At 33.1% G+C, this 22,669-nt stretch overlaps 1 protein-coding gene across 2 annotated transcripts in view; it reads right to left on the reverse strand.

The window, feature by feature from the left end:
- Positions 1–1,691: 1,691 nt before the first annotated feature.
- Mindy2 (MINDY lysine 48 deubiquitinase 2) overlaps positions 1,692–22,669 on the reverse strand; it is an 88,549-nt gene continuing 67,571 nt past the window's right edge. The window contains exons 6-9 of one of the 2 annotated variants that reach the window (XM_047538724.1): positions 18,942–19,084; positions 11,579–11,752; positions 8,197–8,397; positions 1,692–6,826 (exon numbers count right to left, since the gene is read on the reverse strand). In XM_047538724.1, the coding sequence (XP_047394680.1) occupies positions 6,701–6,826; positions 8,197–8,397; positions 11,579–11,752; positions 18,942–19,084 (644 nt within the window). In that variant the 3' untranslated portion in view covers positions 1,692–6,700. Of the gene's footprint in view, positions 6,830–8,196; positions 8,398–11,578; positions 11,753–18,941; positions 19,085–22,669 lie in introns of both variants that reach the window. The other variant, XM_047538723.1, reaches the window with a different exon arrangement.

Raw genomic sequence — 22,669 nt, forward strand, 5'->3', positions numbered from 1 at the left:
CCTTTTTAGGAATATCTAAAAATGGAAGTTTTGAAACTTGTTAAAACATAGTTCTTAGAATTAAGTAGTTTTAGCATAATTAGCATAGAAAACAATACATTTGTTTCATAGAAATCAGTTCAACACTAAGCTTGGTAAATGCATTTAGGTGTCCTTATTCAAACAATGTATTTCAATGCTCTTTTCTATTAATCTCCAGTTGTTATTCTTTAATTGGAATTAAAGATGGTCATAAAGCAAAACAAAATTATTTATTTACTTATTGGTACTGGAAATTTGATCCAGGGGTGTTCTACCACTGAGCTATATCCCCATCCCTTTTTCTGAGACAGGGTCTTGCTAAATTGCCCAGATTGACCTTCAATTTGTGATTCTCCTACCTCAGCCTCCTGATTAGCTGGGATTATATGTGTGTGCCACTCTGCCAGGTTTAGATGAATTATTTCAGAAGCAGAAAGAGTATTAAGATAGGAAGTTTAAGGAGGAGAAAAAAAGGCACTGAAACACAGTATGTATATTTAAACTCTTTGAGAAGGAACTCTGTTTCAACTGGCCAATCTTGGTCTGGCACAAAGAAATCTGTATGTCAAAGTAAATTCTATTTTACTTTCATTTATTTATATTTTTTGCAGTACTGGGGATGAACCCAGGGCCTTCTGCATGCTAGGCAAGTGCTCTACCACAGTACTATAAGCCCAGGCCTTCATAATAATTTTTTTGACCCAATTAGTCCAACACTAAAGTGGAAGAAGAAAACCTGTTTCTCTTTTTTGCTATATTTTAAGATTACAACTTCTCTGCAGTCATTATTTCATTTCACTTGCTATTTCCCTAAATATTTTTCAATTCAATCATTCTGCACAACTCAAGGAAAAAGATTCACATGCACTAGCATTAGGAAATGACTTTCGGAGTAACTCTGTGAAATTTCACAGGCAAAGATAATCCCTTTTGCTACTAGGCAGTAATCATACATCAATCTTCTGTCATCTTGTTTTACTTGTTATGTGTGGATCTGTGACAATAGTTGTCATTTTATTGAGGAAAACAGCAAAACAAAAGCCAATGGAGGCTTTTCAAATCCCGTTTTTTAAAAAATCTACAAAGCTAAGATATCCTGTGTACTCTGAAAAATGGTTACTTCATACAATAGGTGAAAAATAACAAAAACACTGACAAAATTGAGACAATCTTCAAATATTAAATACCAATCTCAGTCTTAAAACACACTGCATAAGTTACAATTGCTTTGTAGGTTATTTCAATTACAATGCACATTTGGACTGGTTTTGATTTGTGACTTTAAATGGGCATTTCAGTTCCATGACTTTCTATTTAAAACTGTAAAATAACTACTTTAACCAAAGGATCACCTTCCAAAGAATTTTGCTTTGTGCATCTCTAATTTATAAATTATCCTTGTCTCTCAAAAGAAGATATTATGGTGCTGATGGATATAAAGATTTTAAAGCTATCAGTGCCAAATTAAGTGGTTTAAAGAAATTCTTAGAATATTAGGCAAAGTAGAATACTTCTTTTTATTCTTTAAATCCACTGTGTTTCAAACCTTAGGTTTTATATTTATGCCACAGTATTCCAACATCTTACCTGGTTTGGTACCATTCCCTAAAAAATATCTCCTAGTTAGACAAGTTTAAATTTCCTCCTTTCACAGAACAATAGGACAAAGCTGAACTTGAGGCAACAGTTTAAAACTTTTACCCTGTTTTTTTTTTTTTCCTTGAGATCAGCAGAAATTAGAAACTAAAGTCCTTCATGTAAAAATATTTATGTATATACCACTTTATTGAATTCTATTTTCTAATGGCAAAAACATCAAGATTAACTAAGAGACATGCATGAATTAAAACTTACATAGATCTTTAAAATAAGTTAAGTTCTAGCAACCTGAATTTGCCCTCACATTCATCTTCTCTATTTTGCAATTTATTTTGTTCAGGAAATCTTTAATTTTAAAATTTAGTATATTTTAAATTCTCACCTGAGAAAAGTAACTAATTTCTCATAATGTTTTCTTAATAGTCTTAAAAGTGTTGATCCTTTACTATTTTCAGTCACCTTCAGAATGAATATAACTGCACATCCTCAAATTACATATTACACTAAAAAACACAAGTAACATCAATACCCCTAAAACGACAGTATTTGAAAGATTCGAATCAATTCCACCCATGCAAATGTTTTAATATATATCAGTAATGTGATAGCATTTTATTCTATAACATGGAGAAAAAAGCAAATATAATCAAACATTTAGATCTGTGAAAAATATTGGAAAAAATAGGTTTTAAAATGCTTTTTATAATTCTCAAATGCTCTTGAATTCGACACTACAGAACAGAAAAGCAGCTGCAAAATACATTTTGGGAAGACATGATGCCATACTCAAAGACAAGATAATTCAACAAATTTTGACAGGACTAAAAAAATGACTTGTCATTGGAGAAAGTCTGCGCATCCAAGACAAAGATGTGTAAGATCTGTGATAATTTAAGTAATATTTTGTGCTCATACTATTCCCTTTATTCAGGAGTGCAAAGCACTAAGAAGAGTGAGAAAGAGAGTGAGTGAGGGAGAGTGCAAAAGGGCATTATTTATTTAAAGAGTAAACTGAGGCACAGAAACTTTGCCCAAGGCAAAACAAAAAGTTGTATTTTTAAATATAAAATGATCCAGAATTCTACATGTCCAGTTCCTTAAATACAAAATTATAGACTGTCTTTAGTGACTTCATATTATTTTATTAAACATTAGTAAGTTTCCAGTATGCCTACGACTGTGATAGGTAAAACCTATAAAGCTTTCCATCATTTTTTAAAATAACTGGTACAATGAATAATAAAGTTAAGCAAAAATATAATTGATTTGGTTTTTACTTTTTTAAAGGAAATTTAAATTAATGAGACATTTTGAGGGCAGTTCTGGAAATTCTTGTCTTAATTTTTCTCCAGCAGGATTTTACAACTATCTGTTTCATATGCCAACATTAATGTAGGGACCACAACCAGTCTTAAATGTTTGCATTCTAATTTTCTTTCCTCTCAAGATCTCTTATCACTGAAGTTACCTTAGTTTATTATTCATTGAAAACAAAATGCTAAGAAGGTTTTGACTAAGTACAAAATGGTTAATGTTAAGTTCAGTCAATTAATCTCTGATACTAACTTACTTTGTTAAGCCAAAATCAAGAAGTATGAGAAAGAATTCAAAACATAATATGGGATAAGCAGTCAAGTGCAAGAAATATAAAACAATAAAAACAAGATACATTCCAAAAGCTAATTCCAGATTTAAATCTCAGCTTCATTCACATACTAACTTGAAACATGGAAGTTACTTTACCTAAGTACACTGTATAGGCATACAGCTAATGCCGATTTTAGTTGCTTCACACTATCCTGCTTAGTCTGTGTAAATTCACGTGTGTGTATATCCTTTTTTTTTCCTTTTCCTTTTTTTGTTGTAGGGTTGGGGATTGAACCCCAGGCCTTAGGCATGCTAGGCAAGCACTCTGACACTATATTCTAAGTCTATAGGCAGTCTACAGAGCCATATTCCCAGTCCAGGTGTGTGAATATCCTTAAAATGGTGATTTTAAAATTTGAGGGAACGATCCCAAATTGCTTTGAGAAGCTAAGTCTTGCTTTGGAAATATGCACACATGTGCCCATGCAATAAGTGCTTTTAAGTATTGTAAATTACTGTACATCACAGCATTGTTGATGCAATAGGATTTGACAAGAAGAAAACATTCGTATTGTTAATAAAAACTTAAGGAATACTCTTTTCAAAAGCAAGATGAAAGCTTGGTGACCGTTCATTCATCTTTTTTTTGGGAGGTGGGATGGGTAACCAGGGATTGAACTCAGGGGCACTCAACTACTGAGCCACATCCCCAGCTCTATTTTCTATTTTATTTAGAGATAAGGTCTCACTGAGTTGCTCAGTGACTCACTTTTGCTGACTTTGAACTCGTAATCCTCCTGCCTCAGCCTCCAGAGCCGCTGGGATTACAGGTATGTGCCACCATGCCCGGCTTCATCTGCCTCTTTTGCCAGCTCTAACAGAGATTTGGTTGATTCAAATGTGCCTGTAATCTAGCCTATAAATATTGAAACCAAAAAGGTTTAAATTCTAATTTCTGGTAGCAGTATATGTAACAATGTCAAGTATTACAAAATAGTGTGAAAAAAAAAAAAACTGCTTTAAAATACTATCAAATTCCTATGAATGCAAACCGGCAATGAAATGCCTGAATGTATAACTTGTTACCTGAAGCAAAATAAAATAAAGATACAATGCTCTAGATTCTTTATAACCTTTAAGGTTATATTTGCAAGGACAGCAGTATCTCTGAGAAGTTAATTTTAATAGAATTGAATATTTAATTTTCCCTCACAGTAATCAAAGCAAATATTTAATCATTATTACTACTGGTATATCAAACTGAATTCCAGGAATGTAATAAAGTCTGAGTTGGAAATATTACATAGAAAAAGAGTGAATTAACAAACACACTGCATTATTTTTAAAGTTTTTTCTCATAAGTACACATTGACATCTACTTATCTGATAGCAGCACTGCTGGTTTTGAGTGAATTTTTTTTCTTCTAGAGGGAATGCAGAATGGCAGTATTATCTTTGGAACAAATTAAGATGATAGGAACAAACAACAGAAGAATAACTTCTACACATATATTCTTCAAGGGTAATAAATAGGTAAGTATATAATTATGGAAAAATATGCCTCAAATATACTTTTGTAAATTATCCAAGGTTTTTTTTTTTTTTTTTTATTAAAATATAATACACTGTCACTACTATCTGTTCTGGAAAGAACAAACCTTGAGGTTTGAACTTTCCTTCCACCAAGTGATATCAAGAGTAAACTTGGATTAAGGTCAACTTGCTTTAGCCAATGGAGAGTTCTATAGTACATCTGATTACTTTACCAATGTCTAGATATTCTGGGTAACAACCAAGAGACTCACCAAATATTTTATATCTAAGTTTTATACCCCAAACAGGTTCTCTGATGATTTATCATTCTATAGTAGGAAGTCTGAAGGAATAACAAATTATGTAACACAAATAGACATGCAAAATAGAAGGATATAAAAGATACAGCTTGGCCCTGGATTTATTTCCCCTTAGAATAATTCCTTCTATAAATAACACTTTTTACATATAGATTCATCCTATAACTGGTTTTGGATCACAGAGAAAGTTAAGGATATAACATTAAAAAAAAAAAATTCTAGACTTTTTTTTTTTTTTTTTTTTTTTTGTATTCTTTTGTCACCCAGACCACAAGAAATATTCTCCAAGTGGATGCTCAGGTCATGTTATGTTGTTCTTAAACAAATTTTCTGAGGCTCAGAATGTAAATTATACACTACTTGCAGCAGCAGTTTTTTTCAAAAATGACTAAAACAAACTTTAAATATAAAGCATATAAAAAGGATTATTAAGGATAGTTGTCCAAACTATATCTAGAAATACAGGAAAATATGTGTTGCCTCATAATAAAGTTAAATAAATATTTTTTCTGAATTCTATAAACACTGTAAGATGTTTTAGGTTTATTTGGTTCTCATAAGTTAAAAAATCTTCTTGCTTTTACATAAATTCCTCTAAACTCTTATCTACTCTCATTTTTATTAACGTCTTTCACTAGACTCAGATTATCTTTTACTTTCTCATAGAAATGTGCTTTTTTTGTTGGTTTTAATAAGTAAATTTAATTTTCTAGTAATAAACATGATTTAAAATTTAAGGTTCAAGGTTATTCTAGAAAAAGGTAGACACTGAACTATCTGCTTTTCTATACCCTCATATTTACAAGGCCTAGCATCCACTGTGGTTTCCTCCTTAAACTCACTTGTCACATTGTTAATAAATAGTAGCTACAGTCCAGGTTACCTACTTAAAGACTTCAAAATTCCTCAAAATTTCACAACACTACAAAGTCATTAATATCTGATTTGGATAGGTTATAATATTAGTGTTATGTAAATTTTTGCTATTGGAAAAGAAATACAAATCTTTATTTTTTTCTATCTAAATTAAATCCAAGCTCCATTATTGGTTCTTAAGATAATATCTAAAATGTACATTACTAAAGAAAGGTAAAGCTGTTCAAGGGCTGAACTAGTCCAATATACAATTAAGGATCATTTATTCCTGTTATTTTTTGTACTTTTTTCTTTTTAAATCCCATATTAAACCCCTGGTTTCTCATGGATTAGATCATAATTTAATGTTGCAAAAATTTCAGAAACTATTGTGCTAATACTTAGATTTCAGGAAGGAATCAGACTAAATCAAATACCTCCATTCATCGTTAGAAGATAAAATAGCTTACTAACTGATATGAGTTATGAATGTCACTATGACACAAAATTCGCTGTGATTTGCTTATTTGGCTACAAGTGCAGTATTCTTCATGAATGACAACACAGCATTTCCAACTTGTAACATGAAACTCCAGCTCATAAAGAGTATATTGTATGACTTGAAGAAGTTTGATTGTAACAAAGTAACAACCTTTCCCCTGAAAAACATGAACAAAATCCATTGGGAAATCAGGCACAGACGGTATTTATCAGGTTTTCTTCCTTTCCTCCTGTGGTTTTGTTTCTCAACACATACAGGTAATTCCAGGAGAATTTAGTACTTGTTACAAAATGACACAGTTATTCTTTTCCTTTTCCTTTTCTTTATCTTTTTCTCGAGGTTCCTTTCGTTTCCGTTCACTGTTCCCAGATTGTCTTCCACTTGATGGAGAGGCTTGTGCTGGCTGGCCCTGCTTTAAGAAAAACACACAGGAAAATTATTTCAACTGTTCTAAGTGCTTTATCACAGGTATTTAGAAAGAATAGCCGTAAGAGTGAAAGGCATCACCAAAGGGAAAAGAAGCTCCTGGTACACAGATTTGTTATATTACAGGGTATCTCTATCATGGTTAACGTATCATTCTAAATAGATAATAATTAATGTATTTGTTATTTCAAATATATGGAATTCCAAACACAAGTTTCTAATTTAAGAACTATTTATTTTGAAGTTTAGAAAATGTTAGCCTTTTGGTAAACTATAATAATTCTTCAAGACTTCACTGGTATTTATACCAAAACAGATTTTAAAAGGAGAAAAACAAATCTTGAGAATTGAGAGTATGAAAAAGTATATTCTATGAAATAGAAAAAGAAAACTTTTTGAGTGAAAACTAATTATAACATGATAGGATTTAATTAAGCTTGGAATAGTCAATATTTGATCTAGAAACTAATTTTACACTTATTCTAAAGAGGAATTCTATATTTAGTTTCACCAGACCTTAAAGGACATCTTCCTTTCTTGTATATCTCAATCAAAAAGAACAGTTCTGACATGGTACAGATAACATAAAAGAAGGGGGTTACTTTTTTGATTTAATAAAATAAGATTTAACATGTAGAAATCCACATAATAATCATATTTTGAGTGCTTAAACATAAACTGAGGGAAGTGAAAATGTGCTTACACTGAATACTTCGTACATATCATAGACATTGAATTAAGTGCTAACATTACTAATTCTTCACCAGAATCTAAGAGTTAAGTATCATCTGTTATTTTACAGATAGGGAAATGAAGTTAAGAGAGTAAAGGACTTTGTCCAGGGTACTGCAATTAGGAAGAAAGAAGAGATACAGGAAATGTGAATCAACATCTATCTGGCTCCAGTAATACCTCAAACTGTCTCTACCTCACAGAAAGCACTTGGTTCAAATGGGTTCTTTTTTTTTTTTTTTTTTTTTGCAGCTCTAAAGAACTAAAAAATAAGTCTAAAAATATCTTAGCATCAGAACCTCCAGAAAATAATTATGGGGTTGGGGATATAGTTCAGTTGGTAGAGTGCTTGTCTTGCAAGCACAAGGGTGCTGGGTTCGATCCCCAGCACCACAAAAAAAAAAAAAAAAAAAAAAAAAAAAGAAAGAAAATAATTGTACATAAAAAAATTAGGATAGCCACAAACTTTGGACAATATAAAAAAAAATCCATGGGTGCTAAAATGCTAAAATAACTCAAAAGTTCAAATGTCAGTTCCTAATTAACTTTTTTTTACCATAAGCAGAAACTTTTTTATTGCTAAAGTGACCACTGTATTTAGGAATCAACACTAATTTTTACCTGGGTCTGTGTAGAAGCAGTAGTAGCAGCAGCAGCTGCTGCCGCTTGTTCCTGTTCCTGATAGTATTGAGAAGCCCGTCTATCCTCTTCCTCTTGAAGTTTCTTTGCTAGTTCCAAATCACTGATTCCTTCTGGGATTTGTTCCCAGTTGATCTCTTGACTCTGCTGTTCTTGTTGTAGTGATAAAGCCATAAGATAATCCTAAGGAATTAAATTATAATCATTTTTAGCTTTGGGATTTTACTCAAGAACTAATGAATATGAATATAGATGTTATATTTATAAAGCTTTGAGAATGGAAAAAAACCTGCCAGACTATGTACAACTATAATGCATCAATAAAAAAATATGAAACAACGATCAGTTTAAATATTAAAATGAGTTATGACAAGTATTTCCTTTGGGGAGCTATGCACTTATTTTAGTGATGTCACCATTGTTCAAAATATTTTACGAACTCATTTGAAATTCTTTCTAGAAGCAATAAGTAAGATATTCAAGAAAACTTAAAAAAAGAAAGAAAAAAGAAAACTCCATCTGTATACAAAAGAAACACATGCATGTAGAAATTTCAGACAAAACAGCAAACCATAAGAAAATTTCATGTGACCAAAATATTATTAGAATAACTATTAACAGTTTATATTGGGTGGGAAGGGTTAGTGTTGGGGTTGGAGTTGGGTTTAGGGAGGGGGGCAGGAATAGAGGAAGGAAGGACTGTATAGATGGAGGGGAAGGGTGGGAGGGGAGGGGGGGAAGGGAAAAAATGGCAGAATGAATCAAACAACATTACCCTATGTAGATTTATGATTACACAAATGGTATGCCTTTACGCCATGTACAGACAGAGAAACAACATGTATCCCATTTGTTTACAATTTTATAATAAAAAAAAAAAAAGTTTATATTAACCCCATATTTTTCTACATTCACACACAAACTCAAACACATCTCCCACCTTCTATTATAACATTTTCTTTTCCATTTAATGTCGTAAAAATCTTTTTTAAAAACCCTAAGAGCTGGGTACGTTGGCACACGCTGGTAATCCCATTGACTTGGGAGGCTGAGGCCCAAAGGAACTTGGCAAGACCCAAGACCCTGTCTCTAATAAAATATAAAAAAGGGCTGGGGATGTGGTTTCTTGGTTAAGCACCCCTGAGTTCAATCCCTGATACAAATAACAAAACAACAACAACAACAAAAACAACCCCAAGAATTTCCCAAGATGATTTACTCACCATTCTTCTAAAAGATGCTTTTTAAGGCCAACATAGCTGTCCACTGTACATTAAAACCCAATTACTTAACCACACTTCCCCTCCTCCCATACATACACCTAAAGTATTTCCTATGAGAAAAAGTGATATATTTTTAGTCAAAAGTTGTATTATCTGACTTAATGCCCACTTTGTGTTAAATGAAACCTGACTATTTTGTGCACCTTCCACCTATAATCTACCCTCAAAAAAGAGAATTTAAATAACTTAGAAGACATGTAGAAGATCATTCCTGTGAAGAACTTATACTACATATTCATGAATATGTTACTAATATTAAGAATTTGTCCTTCAAAATTTTTTCCTCAATTTCAAAATCTGTTCTTTACCATAGTCTTGAATCCACTTTGCTTGCTACTTCCACAGACACTAATCACAACACCTTACAACTTCATTTCCTCTGCTCCATTAATTTTTACATATAGTTGTTACAAAAATTCCGTACATTTTCTTAAGTAATAGAGAATGCCTCTATATAGAGGCTATATAATTCTTCTATATGGCTTCTGAAGGAAAACGAATACATTGACTATCACAGCTATTTTTCAAAAAAAGTCAAAAGTTCTAGAAAGATTAACATTTGTTGGAATCAAGTATACTTTTTCTTTTACAAATAAATATTTTCCCCCATATTTTTTATTGGTTGAAATCAAGTATTCTATACATCATAGTTTGCTATTCAAATTACTCTTTTACAACTTAACATATAATATAATTGGTCCAATTTCTACCCTCTCTACTACTGTGGGATCTTTGAGGACAGGACTAAATGATTTCTCTCTGTTATCTTTTTAAGTACTGGAGAGTGAACCCACACTTTACCATTCAGCTGTATCCTTGGCGCTTTTTATTCTTTATTTTGAGTCAGGGTCTTGCTAAGTTGCCCAGGCTGGGTTCAAACTTGCAATCTTCCTGCCTCAGCCTCCCAAGTCACTGGAATTACAGGCATGTAATACTGCACCTTGGCTGATTTACCTTTATCTTTGTATCTGCAGGACCTAGTTATAGTTCCAGGAATACTTCTCACTGAATATTAGCTAAGTGAACAGTCTCTATGCACTTAAATTGTTATTAGCAAAAATTTTTTTTTTTTTTTTTTGGGGGGGGTGCTGGGGATCGAACCCAGGGCCTTGTGTTTACAATGCAAGCACTCTACCGACTGAGCTATCTCCCCAGCCCCGTTATTAGCAAAATTTATGTCCATGGTTTAACATGACCATATTTATGCCTCAGCAGGGAAGAATTAGTATTATCATCATATCTGAAGTAATACACACACTGTAGCTCTGAAACTGCCAACCTATAGTAGGCAAAAATCTTGTTTCAGTTCTAAATGAAAGTTCTCCTTCCTAGGGCTGCCCTGCTTTGTCTGCTCCTCCTTTTCTTGAACTCTTAAGTTTAGAACACTTAACTATTCTTTGACCAGTGTATGCTATCTTCTAGACTCCCTCTTTTCTGCTCTTTCTGACTAGTCAAAATATGTCTCAAAATATTACACTTATCTCTTCAATTCTTCTTACTTGAATTGTTGGTCTTTATTTACATCCATGTCCTTCCTATGCATCCTCTGCATAGCTGTTTTTTAAAAATATGAAGATAGCCAGGTCAGGCACAGTGCTGCAAGCCTGTAATCCCAGTAACTCAAGAGGCTGAATCAGTAGAAAGTTCAAGGCCATTATAGGCAACTCAATGAGACCCTAAGCAACTTAGTAAGACCCTGTCTCAAAATAAAAAATACAAAAAGACTGGCAATGTAGTTTAGTGGCAAAATGCCCCTGAGTTCAACTCCAAGTACAAAAACAAAAACAACAAGTACAGTAGACCATGTCACTTTCACATTTAATAATTGGCATAGCTTCCCTATTGCAATTGGAATAAATTTAAACTCCTTATTTTGACCTTCACAGTTCAATATGATCAAGCCTTCTGAGCCAAAGTGTGTTAATGAATGTACATGTAGAATGATCACTTACCTATTTAGGAAGTATCAGGAAAACCTCACAAATAAATTTAGAATGAATCTAATTAAAAAAATCTGGATCACTGAATTGACATTTGAAAAGAATATTTTAAACAATATGAAGAAGGCAAAATAAGTTTACCTGATCTATTTGATCTTGTTGTCCTTTATATACAGTTTCAGGATCTGAAGGAGGCCGCAGATGAAATTCAGAGTCACAGAAATTTCCATCACCATCTACATTGTGCAGGCTTTCCCAAACAACTTTTTCTTCAGTAAGAAACCCCTGGTCTGTTACCAACAAATACAACTGACCCTTAGTAAGAAATAAAAGAATAAGAGTGTTAAATGAATGAATCAAAACTAGTTAATATTACATTTAATGAAAAATTTTAATCTGCAGAAAGTATTAATTATTCCTATCAGCCATTTTTGTACAAGACAATAAATAAACCAAGTAGATATCTTATTTGCTCAAATATGTCTGGTTTTAAATGTAGTTTATAATTAGCACACTACAGTATAAACAGAAATAAGAACTCTCAGCATACTAACATATGACTTAGAAACAGCTTCATGTATTTGTAATATTTTTCAAAATAGAAAAATATTATACAAGTTCCTGAAAAAAACATCAGGTAATAAAAATGATACCATGCTGCCTGACTTTGTTTGTTTTGTAAATCAAGCCTATATGACTAATCTAAATCATACCAATTTTTCTTTTCTCTGTATCATTATTGCTCTCACTTTGTATACCACTTCTATTTTGTTTGTGTTTCTACTATGGCACCAAATCTCCTGGCACTATGATTGTGTTTTCTTGCCTTTTAGTCCCCAGACTATATTTTTATTTTACTTTATATTTTGGTACAAGAGCTCGAACCCAGAATCTGCTGAGCATACATACATTCTCAGATCTATACTAGGGATTGAACCCAAAGGAACTTTACCAGGGAGCTCTATCCTCAGTCTTATTTGTTCATTTGTTTGCTTATTTATTTTTGTGGTACTGGAGATTTAACCAAGGACACTGTAACACTGAGCTATACCTTCGGCCTTTTTCTATGTTTATTTTGAGACAGGGTCTTGCTAAATTGTTCAAGCTGGCCTAAACTTGTGGTTCTTTTGCTTCAGCCTCCTGAGTCGCTGGGATTAGAGGCATGAACCACTGCACCCAGCTAGAATATATTTTTACATCTTTATTGCTGGGCCTAAAATAAATTACATTCACAATCACAACAAGAGAATTTAGCTATGACCTTTAATTTTTCATATGTGTTAGTTCTGACTCCAATCATACATAAAATCTATATATCATGTATACTATATGAGGTCTATATATTTCTTCAGATTTGCCAAAGTAAGACCTTTTGATACTTGCTCAGAGTTCTCACTAGATAATAGTAATATAGGGTCTACTATTGCTCAAGAATCATACTTTCCATGTTCTCTTATGTTCACAATTAATTTCATCATACTATATACCATATCTTTGCATTATAACTTATTTTATGTAGATCATGTATTGGATTGGTTGTTTAATAACCATAATCTTATCAATGATTTTCTCCAAATGGTACTTAAGAATAAATTCTTGGAGGGGTTCTTTCTTTCTTTTATTGTTTATTGCTGTTTTAAGGATTGAAATCAGGGCTTCATGCATGCTAGGCAAGCCAGTTCCACACTGAGCTACACTCCCAGTCCTTGTTTTTATTTTTAAAAAATTTATTTATTTTGTTTTTATTTTTAGAGACAGGTTCTTGCTAAGTTGCTCATGTTATCTCAAACTTGAGATCTTCAAGTACGAGGCCCTGGGTTCAATCCCCAACACTGAAAACAACAACAACAACAACAACAAACAAACAAACAAAAACAAAAACAAAAAACTTGAGATCTTTCTGCTTCATTCTCCAGAGTAGCTGGGATTACAGGCATGTGCTCACCTAACATTCACAAGGCCCTAGGCTTGATTCCCAGCACTACAAAATAAGTAAATAAAGGAAATAAAATGAAATAAAATACTGAAAAAAATTTCAAAAAACTATTTAATACAGAATACATTACATTCTTAAATTATTAATGCATTATATAAAAATGATAAGGACAACACTAGAAAATTTTTACTTACAAATAGGCAATTGTATTACAAAAGAATATTGTCAAATTTTATAAATTGATAAAAATAAAACTTTTCAAATAAATTAATTCCAGTCTTTCAAACATGGAAAAATGCACTGACTGAATATTTTAGATTAACTAGCTTGGATTCAAATTACTTAACATCTTTGGATTTTATGAAGTGATATAAAGGTACTCTAAAGACAAAGTTTGTAAGTATTTTATAAATTTCTTCTTCATTTTTATTTTTTTGGTACTGGGGATTGAACCCTGGGGTGCTTTACCACTGAAATACACTCCCTGCCCTTTTTATTTTAGGGTCTTGCTAAGTTGCTGAGGTTGGCCTTGAACATGGAATCCACCTGCCTCTGCTTCCTGGGCAGCTAGGATAATAAGCATACACCAGCACACCTAAATATTTTATACATTTTAAAGTTTTTATTTATTTGTTTGTTTATGATTGAACTCAGTATTTCCTGCATGCTTGGCAAGCACTCTATTGCTGGGCTACATTCCCAGCCCTAATGCATTTTATAATTTGAAATTTTATAATTTTTTTCTTTTCTTTCTTCCTTTTTTTTTTTTTTTTTTTTGCTTGTTGTGCTGGGGATCAAAGCCAGGGCCTTGTGCTTGCAAGGCAAGTACTCTACCAGTGAGCAATATTCCCAACCCCCAAATTTATAAATTTCTAAGAGCGTTTCTAAGGTAGTTTATAATTGAAAGACAAACTTTAAAGCTACTTAACAAACATCAATCTCAGAGCTACCTAGAGAGGTAGTGAGGCATAGCTGTTGACTTGAAAGTCATATTGGTGCTGCTTACAAGCTGAGTGGTCTTAGGTAAATTACTTAGTGTCTTTAAGTCTGTTTCCTGGCTATAAAGTGAGAATAATAATAAAATCCACACCCTATAGGGGAGTTGTAAAGATTAAATGAGATAATAAATGTAAAATGCTTAATAGAGTACAAGGCACATAATTGCTTTGTTTGCTGTGTTGATAATCAAACTCATGGTCTCCTACAAGCTAGGCAAAATCTCTATCACTGAACTACATCTTAGGACCCATAATGCTTAATAAACAGAAGATAGTTTTATTCATGAGTAATACCTAAATCTCAGTTTCTGTGTCTATCTTCTGTTTTCTATAAAGTGAAAAAGATAATATATCTCTCTATACTATTCAGTCTTATCACTTTCCTTTTTCCACATTTCTCCCTTTCTCTTAATTTTAAAATAAAGTGACAATTTTTAATGTACCAACCACTGTTATGGTTTGGAAATGAGGTTCCCCCCATCCTCTGTGATAATGCAGGAAGTAAAATGATTAGATTATGAGAGCTGTGACCTAATTGGAGGTTTAATCCATTTGATAAATTAATAATAGAAATGAACTAACTGGGTGGTAACTATAGGCATGGCTGGAGGAAGTCAGGTCACTGGGGCATGCTTTTGGGGTTTATGTTCCATCCCTGGCACCTCTTGCTCTCTCTGCTTTCTGGTTTCCATGAGGTGAGCAGCTTTCCTCTGCCACACCTCTCCATCACGATGTTCTGCCTCATTTTGGGCCCAGAGCAATGAAGGTGGCCCAACATGAACTGAGAACTCTGAAACTGTGAGCCTAAAATTAAACTTTTCCTTCTCTAAATTGTTCTTTTTGGGTATTTTGGTCACAGCAACAAAAAACTGACCTTTAAAAATAACTAAATTTAATGGAGTTTTACTTATATGTAGTATTTGATGGGAAAACAATTGCTACTCTAGCCTTAGTCTAAAAGGAAACAGAATAAACATTTTATTATTATTATTATTATTATTATTATTATTATTATTATTATTATTTGGTACCAGGGAGTGAATTCAGGGTCACTTAACCATTGAGCCATATCCCAGCCCTTTTTGTGTATTTTATTTAGAGACTCACTGAATTGCTTAGTGCCTCGCTAAGTTGCTCAGGCTGGTTTTGAACTTGTGATACCCCTGCCTCAGCCTCCTGAGCTGCTGGGATTATAGACATGCACCATCATACTCAGTTTATATTCATTTTTGTGATACTGGAGGCTGAATCCAGGGTCTGATACATGCTAGACGAGTGCTCTACCACTGCACTACATCCCAGCCCAGAAACTTATTTTTTAAAAATGGCTTTAGTATTCATCCAGAATAAAAATAAAATTTATTTTTAACTTGGCTCCAGTATAAATTCAGAACTGTACTCCTTCTTAACTATTTTTCACTTCTAATCCTTAAATATAGAGTTAAAACAAACAAACAAACAAAAAACCAATGTCAGAACATTAGGTTTGAATATACTCCAGGGGGATATCAGTAATTTAAAACCAAGAATGAAGGAAAACAGTTATGACATGAAAATAAAGACTGATATGATCAAAGGATGATCCAGACGGAGTCACAATGGAGAAACAGCAGATATCCTTATGTGAACCAAAGTTCTAGAAGTTATATGATTTAGACAGGGACCAAGTAATTAGCAGTTTATTTTTGTTAAGAGCAAGTAGAAAATACTTAAAAAGGAGGATCATAAAAATAAAATATTAATAACTAAATCTTGGATATAAAATTAGGTAATGAGGGCTGGGGTTGTAGCTCAGTGGTAGAGTGCTTGCCTAACACATGTGAGGCACTGGGTTCGACCTCAGCACCACATAAAAATAAAAATATTGTATCTGTCTACAACTAAAATATACATTTTAAAAAATTAGGTAATGATAAGAATCTAATATTCATAATCATATAAATGCTATGAGAAGCAAACCAGATCTAAAAGGAAAGAGGTAGTTTACTTATTTATTGTTTTGGTACTAGGGATTGAACTCAGGGTTACTCAACCACTGACTCACACCCCCAGCCCTATTTTGTATTTTATTTATAGACAGGGTCTCATTGAGTTGCTTAGCGCCTCACTTTTGTCCAGGCTGGCTTTGAGGTCCAGATCTTCTTGCCTCAGTCTCCCAAGCTGCTGGGATTACAGGTGTGTGCCTCTGAGCCCAGGCCCAGAGGTAGTTTATTTATGACTCATTTTTACACTTTCAAGTTTCCTGCTTGGATAAAATATTGTTTTATACTATCTGTACCCACAGGAATATTCCTGAAAAGCATCTGCTCTCCTCCAATGTCCTCATTCAGCTTTCAGATCCTAATCTATTTATGCTATTGAAAAGCACAGTCATGAGGCAGGAAGATTGCAAATCTGAGACTTGCCTGTATAATTTAGTATCTCAGGAAAAAAAAAAGGGTGGAGTGGGTCAGTAGAGTAAGATGGAAGGAATGGGGATGTAGCTCCATTGTAGAGCATCCCTGGGTTCAATCCCAGTACCAATGGGTGGGGGTATGAGGTAAGGCCATAGCTCATAATCTCTAGAGTTCCAAAAAACTTCTTTAGATGACAAGGGTTTCACGGTTTTAGTTGAATGGCATTATGAAGACCTAATGTAGTATTAAAGTAGCCTTATTTGGTTTGAAAAACAAGCTATTTTTTTCCTTTATGTCCTGTGAGAAAACAGATTCCCCTCAGTTCCAAGTTTACAAAGAGCTATAAACACTCTAAAAATCCAAGAATTTGTGGAAGAGAATAATAGTTTTACTGTTGAACAAATTTGATAAAACAGTGGCATAATCTTCTACCCTATCCAAATTGGTATTTGTGGGAAAAAACCTCTCTCACCCTCAAGTTTTATTTATTTTTCAGTATTTTTTTTTTTAGGTACAAATTCCTGAAAGAACTATTTTATTGTTGTTATTGTTGAGACACATTGTCCAGGTTGGTCTCAAACTCTTGGGCTCAAGTGATTCTCTTGTCTTAGCCTCCCAAGTAAGTAGGATCACAGGAAGGTGCCATTGTATCTGGCTCTTGTTTTAGGATTTTTATAGCATTCCTATTCAGTTTCTGGTTCCACATCCATAGCCAAAATGTTAAAAATTCTGTTGTAAATCAGGTAATCAGTCTCTGGGTCAATTAAGAAATGTCTCTAACCCTTATAAATAATGCATTCAATGGGTGCTTGCCAGAAGTAAAACATATGTCTTATCTAAAACTCTCACGATTGGAAAGATGGTATAATGGAAATAAAGGAAATAGAACAAACAAACAAAACCCAAGCGATGCTCAGGTACTACCTCCAGAGGTTCTGATTTAACTGAGTTGGTGTGAGTTCTGGGCATGGGTATTTTTTTAAAAGCTCCCCAGGTAGTTCTGGCATATAATCTGGGTCAAGAACCATTGCTTTAGGAAGAGAAGGGGTAGTTTTCCTGAAGGGTTAGTGTTTGAAATGCTTCTTAAAGAATAGGTCATTTTTTTTTCTTTTTTCTTTGCGTGTCTGTGTGTGTGTGTGTGTGTGTGTGTGTGTGTGTGTGTGAGAGAGAGAGAGAGAGAGAGAGAGAGAGAGAGAGAGAGAGAAGGGGATCAAATGCAGGGCCTTGCACATAGCTAGGCAAATGCTCTATCACTGAGTGACACCCCAGTTCCAAGACAGGTAATATTTGGATAGACAAAAAGAAATGAGAAGAGCTTTCTGAACGGAGAAAGAATGGCAGTAAAGGTGTAGAAATGAAAAAGTTTGAGGGACTGTTAATGAAAAGAAACTATTTTGGCTTACACAAAGTATTGGCAACAGGGACTAGCAGAACATATCTTGCATTTTTATTCTCTAGGTACTGGGTGCTACTGAATATTTCAGCTGTATTACTGATATGGGAATAATGATATTCTACCTCAGAAGTCTAGGTACAAATTGATAGACTCCTGAACTAGGTGCCACCTAAAAAAACAAAAGGGATAGATGTAAGAGATAACAAAAAGGGGATTTCCCCCTTTGACAGGGCCATGAAAGGCACTAAAATAAGAATTTAAAGTCATACAGATAACATTAATCACAGTCAATACTACCATAAAGACAATTTTTCTTTCTTTTCCTTTTAAATACTGCATCTTGCTATGTTGTACAGGCTGGCCTTGAACTCAGTGATCCTCCTACTTTAGTCTCTTGGGTAGATTACAGGTGTGCACAGGTAAATCTTAGTGCTTACTTTAAATCACCTTTAGTGCTTGAATGTAAGTATCCATTATTAAGTCACCCTAGTTTTACCTCTAGGGTATTTTTTCTCCCTTTTAAAAAATAAAACTTCTTAATATAATAATCTGTGAAAAAGAAATTGAGACTTAATTTAGAAACAGAAACTGATTTGAGGTAACACTTCAATTGCTAATCCATTCCATCTTTAAAGAAATGTTTAATAATTACCTTCACAATTTGATAGTTAAGGAATACTACCCTATAATCTTTTATTTTAAAGCAAATCAAACAATATCCCTAAATCAAGCTCCTTTGACTTAGAATAATAATTAAATAGCTATTTCTATATCATACCTTGTATTTGGTCATGGTGCTAAAATGATTATTCCGAAAGAACACACAAAGTTCTCCTTCCTGAACGGTTGAAGTTAGTTCACATAATCCATGGTATGTCAGTTGAGTGGCTGTATTATTTAGAAACTGCTCAGCTACAAAGCCTATGGAACCAATGCATAATATTAGATGGAAGAAGAATTTCAAAATGAGTTATTCTTTTCTATAAATGTCATGTTTAAGTATGTAGAAAGATCAATCAATATAAAACTTTTCCTATTATGGTGGCCCCAAATTGGAGATTCATCTTTCTAATTTAGGTATAGAAGTCATTCCCATCCTAAAGAAACTGTCAGGTAAAAATTTTTTTTTTAATCAATAAAATAAATATTTACTTATAAAATATTTACTTGTAAAATAAAATATTTACTTATACTTGACTTACAAAAAAGAATTCAGGCAGCTTACAATAACAGACACAGACACTTCAATAAAACTAAAACCCATTAAAGCAAATAAAAAGGTAGAAGTTAGTAATTTAAAAAGTGGGTAGGAAAGATGTATGACCAACAGCGACTGCCCCAATGGCTAGGTGTTTAGAAATCAAAAGTAGCCTAATGAATTACTTTAAGACAAATTGCTTAACAAATTGTTACTTAAGTAATCTTAAGCTTTTAACAGAGATCCCAGATAATTTTCTAATTTAAATTGTCGAATTCTTGCCTTACACCTAAAAGTAGGCATAAAACTGAACAGAAAGCAGTAGGATAGCTGATACCATTTTTATCCTAATCTCTAATATATGCCACTCATAATGGAGATATACGAAGTTTAGAAATAGATATTATCACTTTTCTTTCTGAAACATATAGAAGTTATCTGAAATATATAGAAGTTATCTGAATTTTATTTTAAAAGCTATATGGTACAGTTGATCCTCATCAACGGCAAATTTATGAATTTATGTACTAGCTAAAAGTTATTTATAAATACTTGAAAATCAATACTCACAGCACTTTCATGGTCACTTGTGGATATCTGAGGATAGGCAAAAAATTTGAATTGCCCAGTTGAAGTCAAACAAGGCAACATTCTGCCTTCTTGTTTTAGCTCATACCATAGACAAGTATCCTTTACATAGTTTATTTAGTGCCATATTTTTCACATTTTTGTTGATATTTTTTCCTGTTTGAAATGTTGCCCCCGCCCAACCCTTGCCCAAGCATAAGGTTGAAATCATGATGGCTAGTAACTTGAGAAAGGCTGTGATGGAGAAAATACATATGTCAGATAAGCTTTGTTTAGGCATGAGTTATTGTGTTGTTGGCTATGAATTTAATGTCAATCCAATAATATATATTAAATAAGGTATTTTTAAAGACAGAAACACTCATAAAGTAAGGTTATAGACTGGTTGACAAAAATGCTCTTAAGAAGCTAGCCAAGCCAGGCGCAGTGGCGCACATCTTGTAATCCCAGCAGCTCAGAAGGATCATAAGTTCAAAGCCAGTCTGAGCAATTTAGTTAGGCCCTAAGCATCTTAGTGAGACCATGTCTCAAAATAAAAAATAGGGGATGGGGATGTGACTCAGTGCTTAAATGCCCCTGGGTTCAATCCCGGCAAATCCCCTCCCCCACACTGCCCCTAAAAGAACCTAATCTTGTGTCTTGCCTAGGAACAATAGCTTAGCATTCACTAATTCCTTGTGACTTGACAACACAGAACATTGCACTGCAAGCAATGAGAATCAATTATATAAAAATTTTTAGAAACATGTATTTCTCTTCTTTCTCTTTCCCTCCTTTCCCTTTCTTCCTTTAGAAGGAAAAAAATGAAGCACTAGGTGGGGAGGTTCTTCTAAAAAGTTTTATAAGCAAGCTGAGAGGTGCAAATACAGGGAGTAAAGATTAATTTGTAATAAGAAACTAATGCCTCAATAAGAAATTGAAAATAAAACTGGTAGAAAGTTGGCAGGGCCAGAAGCAGCTAGGTAATGTATCTATTCTACTGCCTCTCCATTACTTGGTAACAAGCCATAGCACTTAAAGCTGCAAAGTGGTTATAAAAGTTAAAAATACACACTTTTCCAAGGACTTGATTAAGGTAGGAGAGGAAGAGGCTACAACCAAAGGAAATTGATAGTGTAACTGCAACTTCTGGAGTTTATAAATTCTTGAGGAAACAACAGTCTTCCTCTCCCATTATTATTCTTCAAGTTCTAAGTTACCAAGTAGATGTATAAAGTTTTTACTATTGTTTATAATTTAAAAATGAAACACTTTGCTCATGCTGAAAAATACCACTCCTGTCTGTAATACCCATGTCACTAAATGCTTCTTTCAGAAAGACTTTTCTAAATGTCCTTACACAGCTCACTTGCACACATTCTCTCTACAAATCCCTTTTTAAAAAGATACAAAAAACCAGGTGTGGTAGCACATGCCTGTAATTCCAGTGGTTTGTGAGGCTGAAGCAGGAGGATTGCAAGTTTGAGACTAGTCTCAGTCACTTAGCAATGCCCTAAGCAACTTTGTGAGATCCTGTCTTAAAGCAAAAAGAGCCAGGGATGTAGCTCAGTGTTGTGTAAAAGCGCCTTTGTGTTCAATTCCCAGTATCCCCCTTCCCCCCTGCCAAATAACGACACAGAAATTCAGTGGAGATACAGGACATTAATTTCATATTAGTGTGAAAATTCAATTTTTTTTTTTTTTTTTTTTTTTTTTTTTTTGCGGTGCTGGGGATTGAACCCAGGGCCTCTACCAACTGAATTATATCCCCAGCCTGAAAATTCAAATATTTAATGTATGAAAGGTCTTTCTTAGTTGCTTATTTTTATAAAATAGGAGATAGATTCACAAAGAATAAATCACTTACTCAAGGACATTAAACTAGGAATGGAAAGTGAAGACTGGCATTCAGGAGACTTATTACTGGTGTTAAAATATATCAAGATTTAGTGCAGATAATCATAAATCCCAATTTAATTGTATGTGTCCCTAAATCATAAAGCAATATTAAAAATTACAAAACACAATATTTCCCAATTCTCCTGACATCTGTAAAACAGTGATTTTAGTAGAATATTGAAAAGACTAATCTAGGTACAGATTTTTATGATGAATTAAACAAATTTTGGTATATGACTCCATGTTATATAGCATTTACTTATCTATATTGCTTCAAATAGTTCACTGTTTCAAATAACAGAGTTCACTGCAGCATTCAAATTAAATTTCAATTTCATTTTTATAGAATTAGTGATACTAGAGGTTAAAAAAAACCCTAATATGATGATAATAATAAAAGAATGTTATTACTGAAAATAAATTTAAATTAAACACTTTTTTCTTTTTTAATTCTTTATTCCCTATTTTTATTGGTACATTACAGTTGTATTTGTTATTATGTATTTGTACATGCATACATATTTGTACATGCATACAATATCACTTTTTTCCTGACAAGATCAGTATGCTCAAAAATATTTCTTAAATGCAGAAATTCAATCATAAATGAGCTTATAAAATTTTTTTCTGTTACTAGAAAGTTATTAGGCAATATGAATGCCCTTATTTCCTTAAAGAAGGTAAAGTTAGGAAGAGAGACAATAAAATTAGTCAAAAGTGAACAGAAAGTAGAAATAAGAGGAAAGGAAACATGATTTATTTAAATATATTGTCTAGATGTGATCTTATTGAAATTTGTATTCAAATTTAAGCTTGGATAAAGATGACACCAGTTAAGATTT

Source organism: Sciurus carolinensis, chromosome 2 (assembly GCF_902686445.1).
Source record: "Sciurus carolinensis chromosome 2, mSciCar1.2, whole genome shotgun sequence".
Classification (NCBI taxonomy): domain Eukaryota; kingdom Metazoa; phylum Chordata; class Mammalia; order Rodentia; family Sciuridae; genus Sciurus; species Sciurus carolinensis.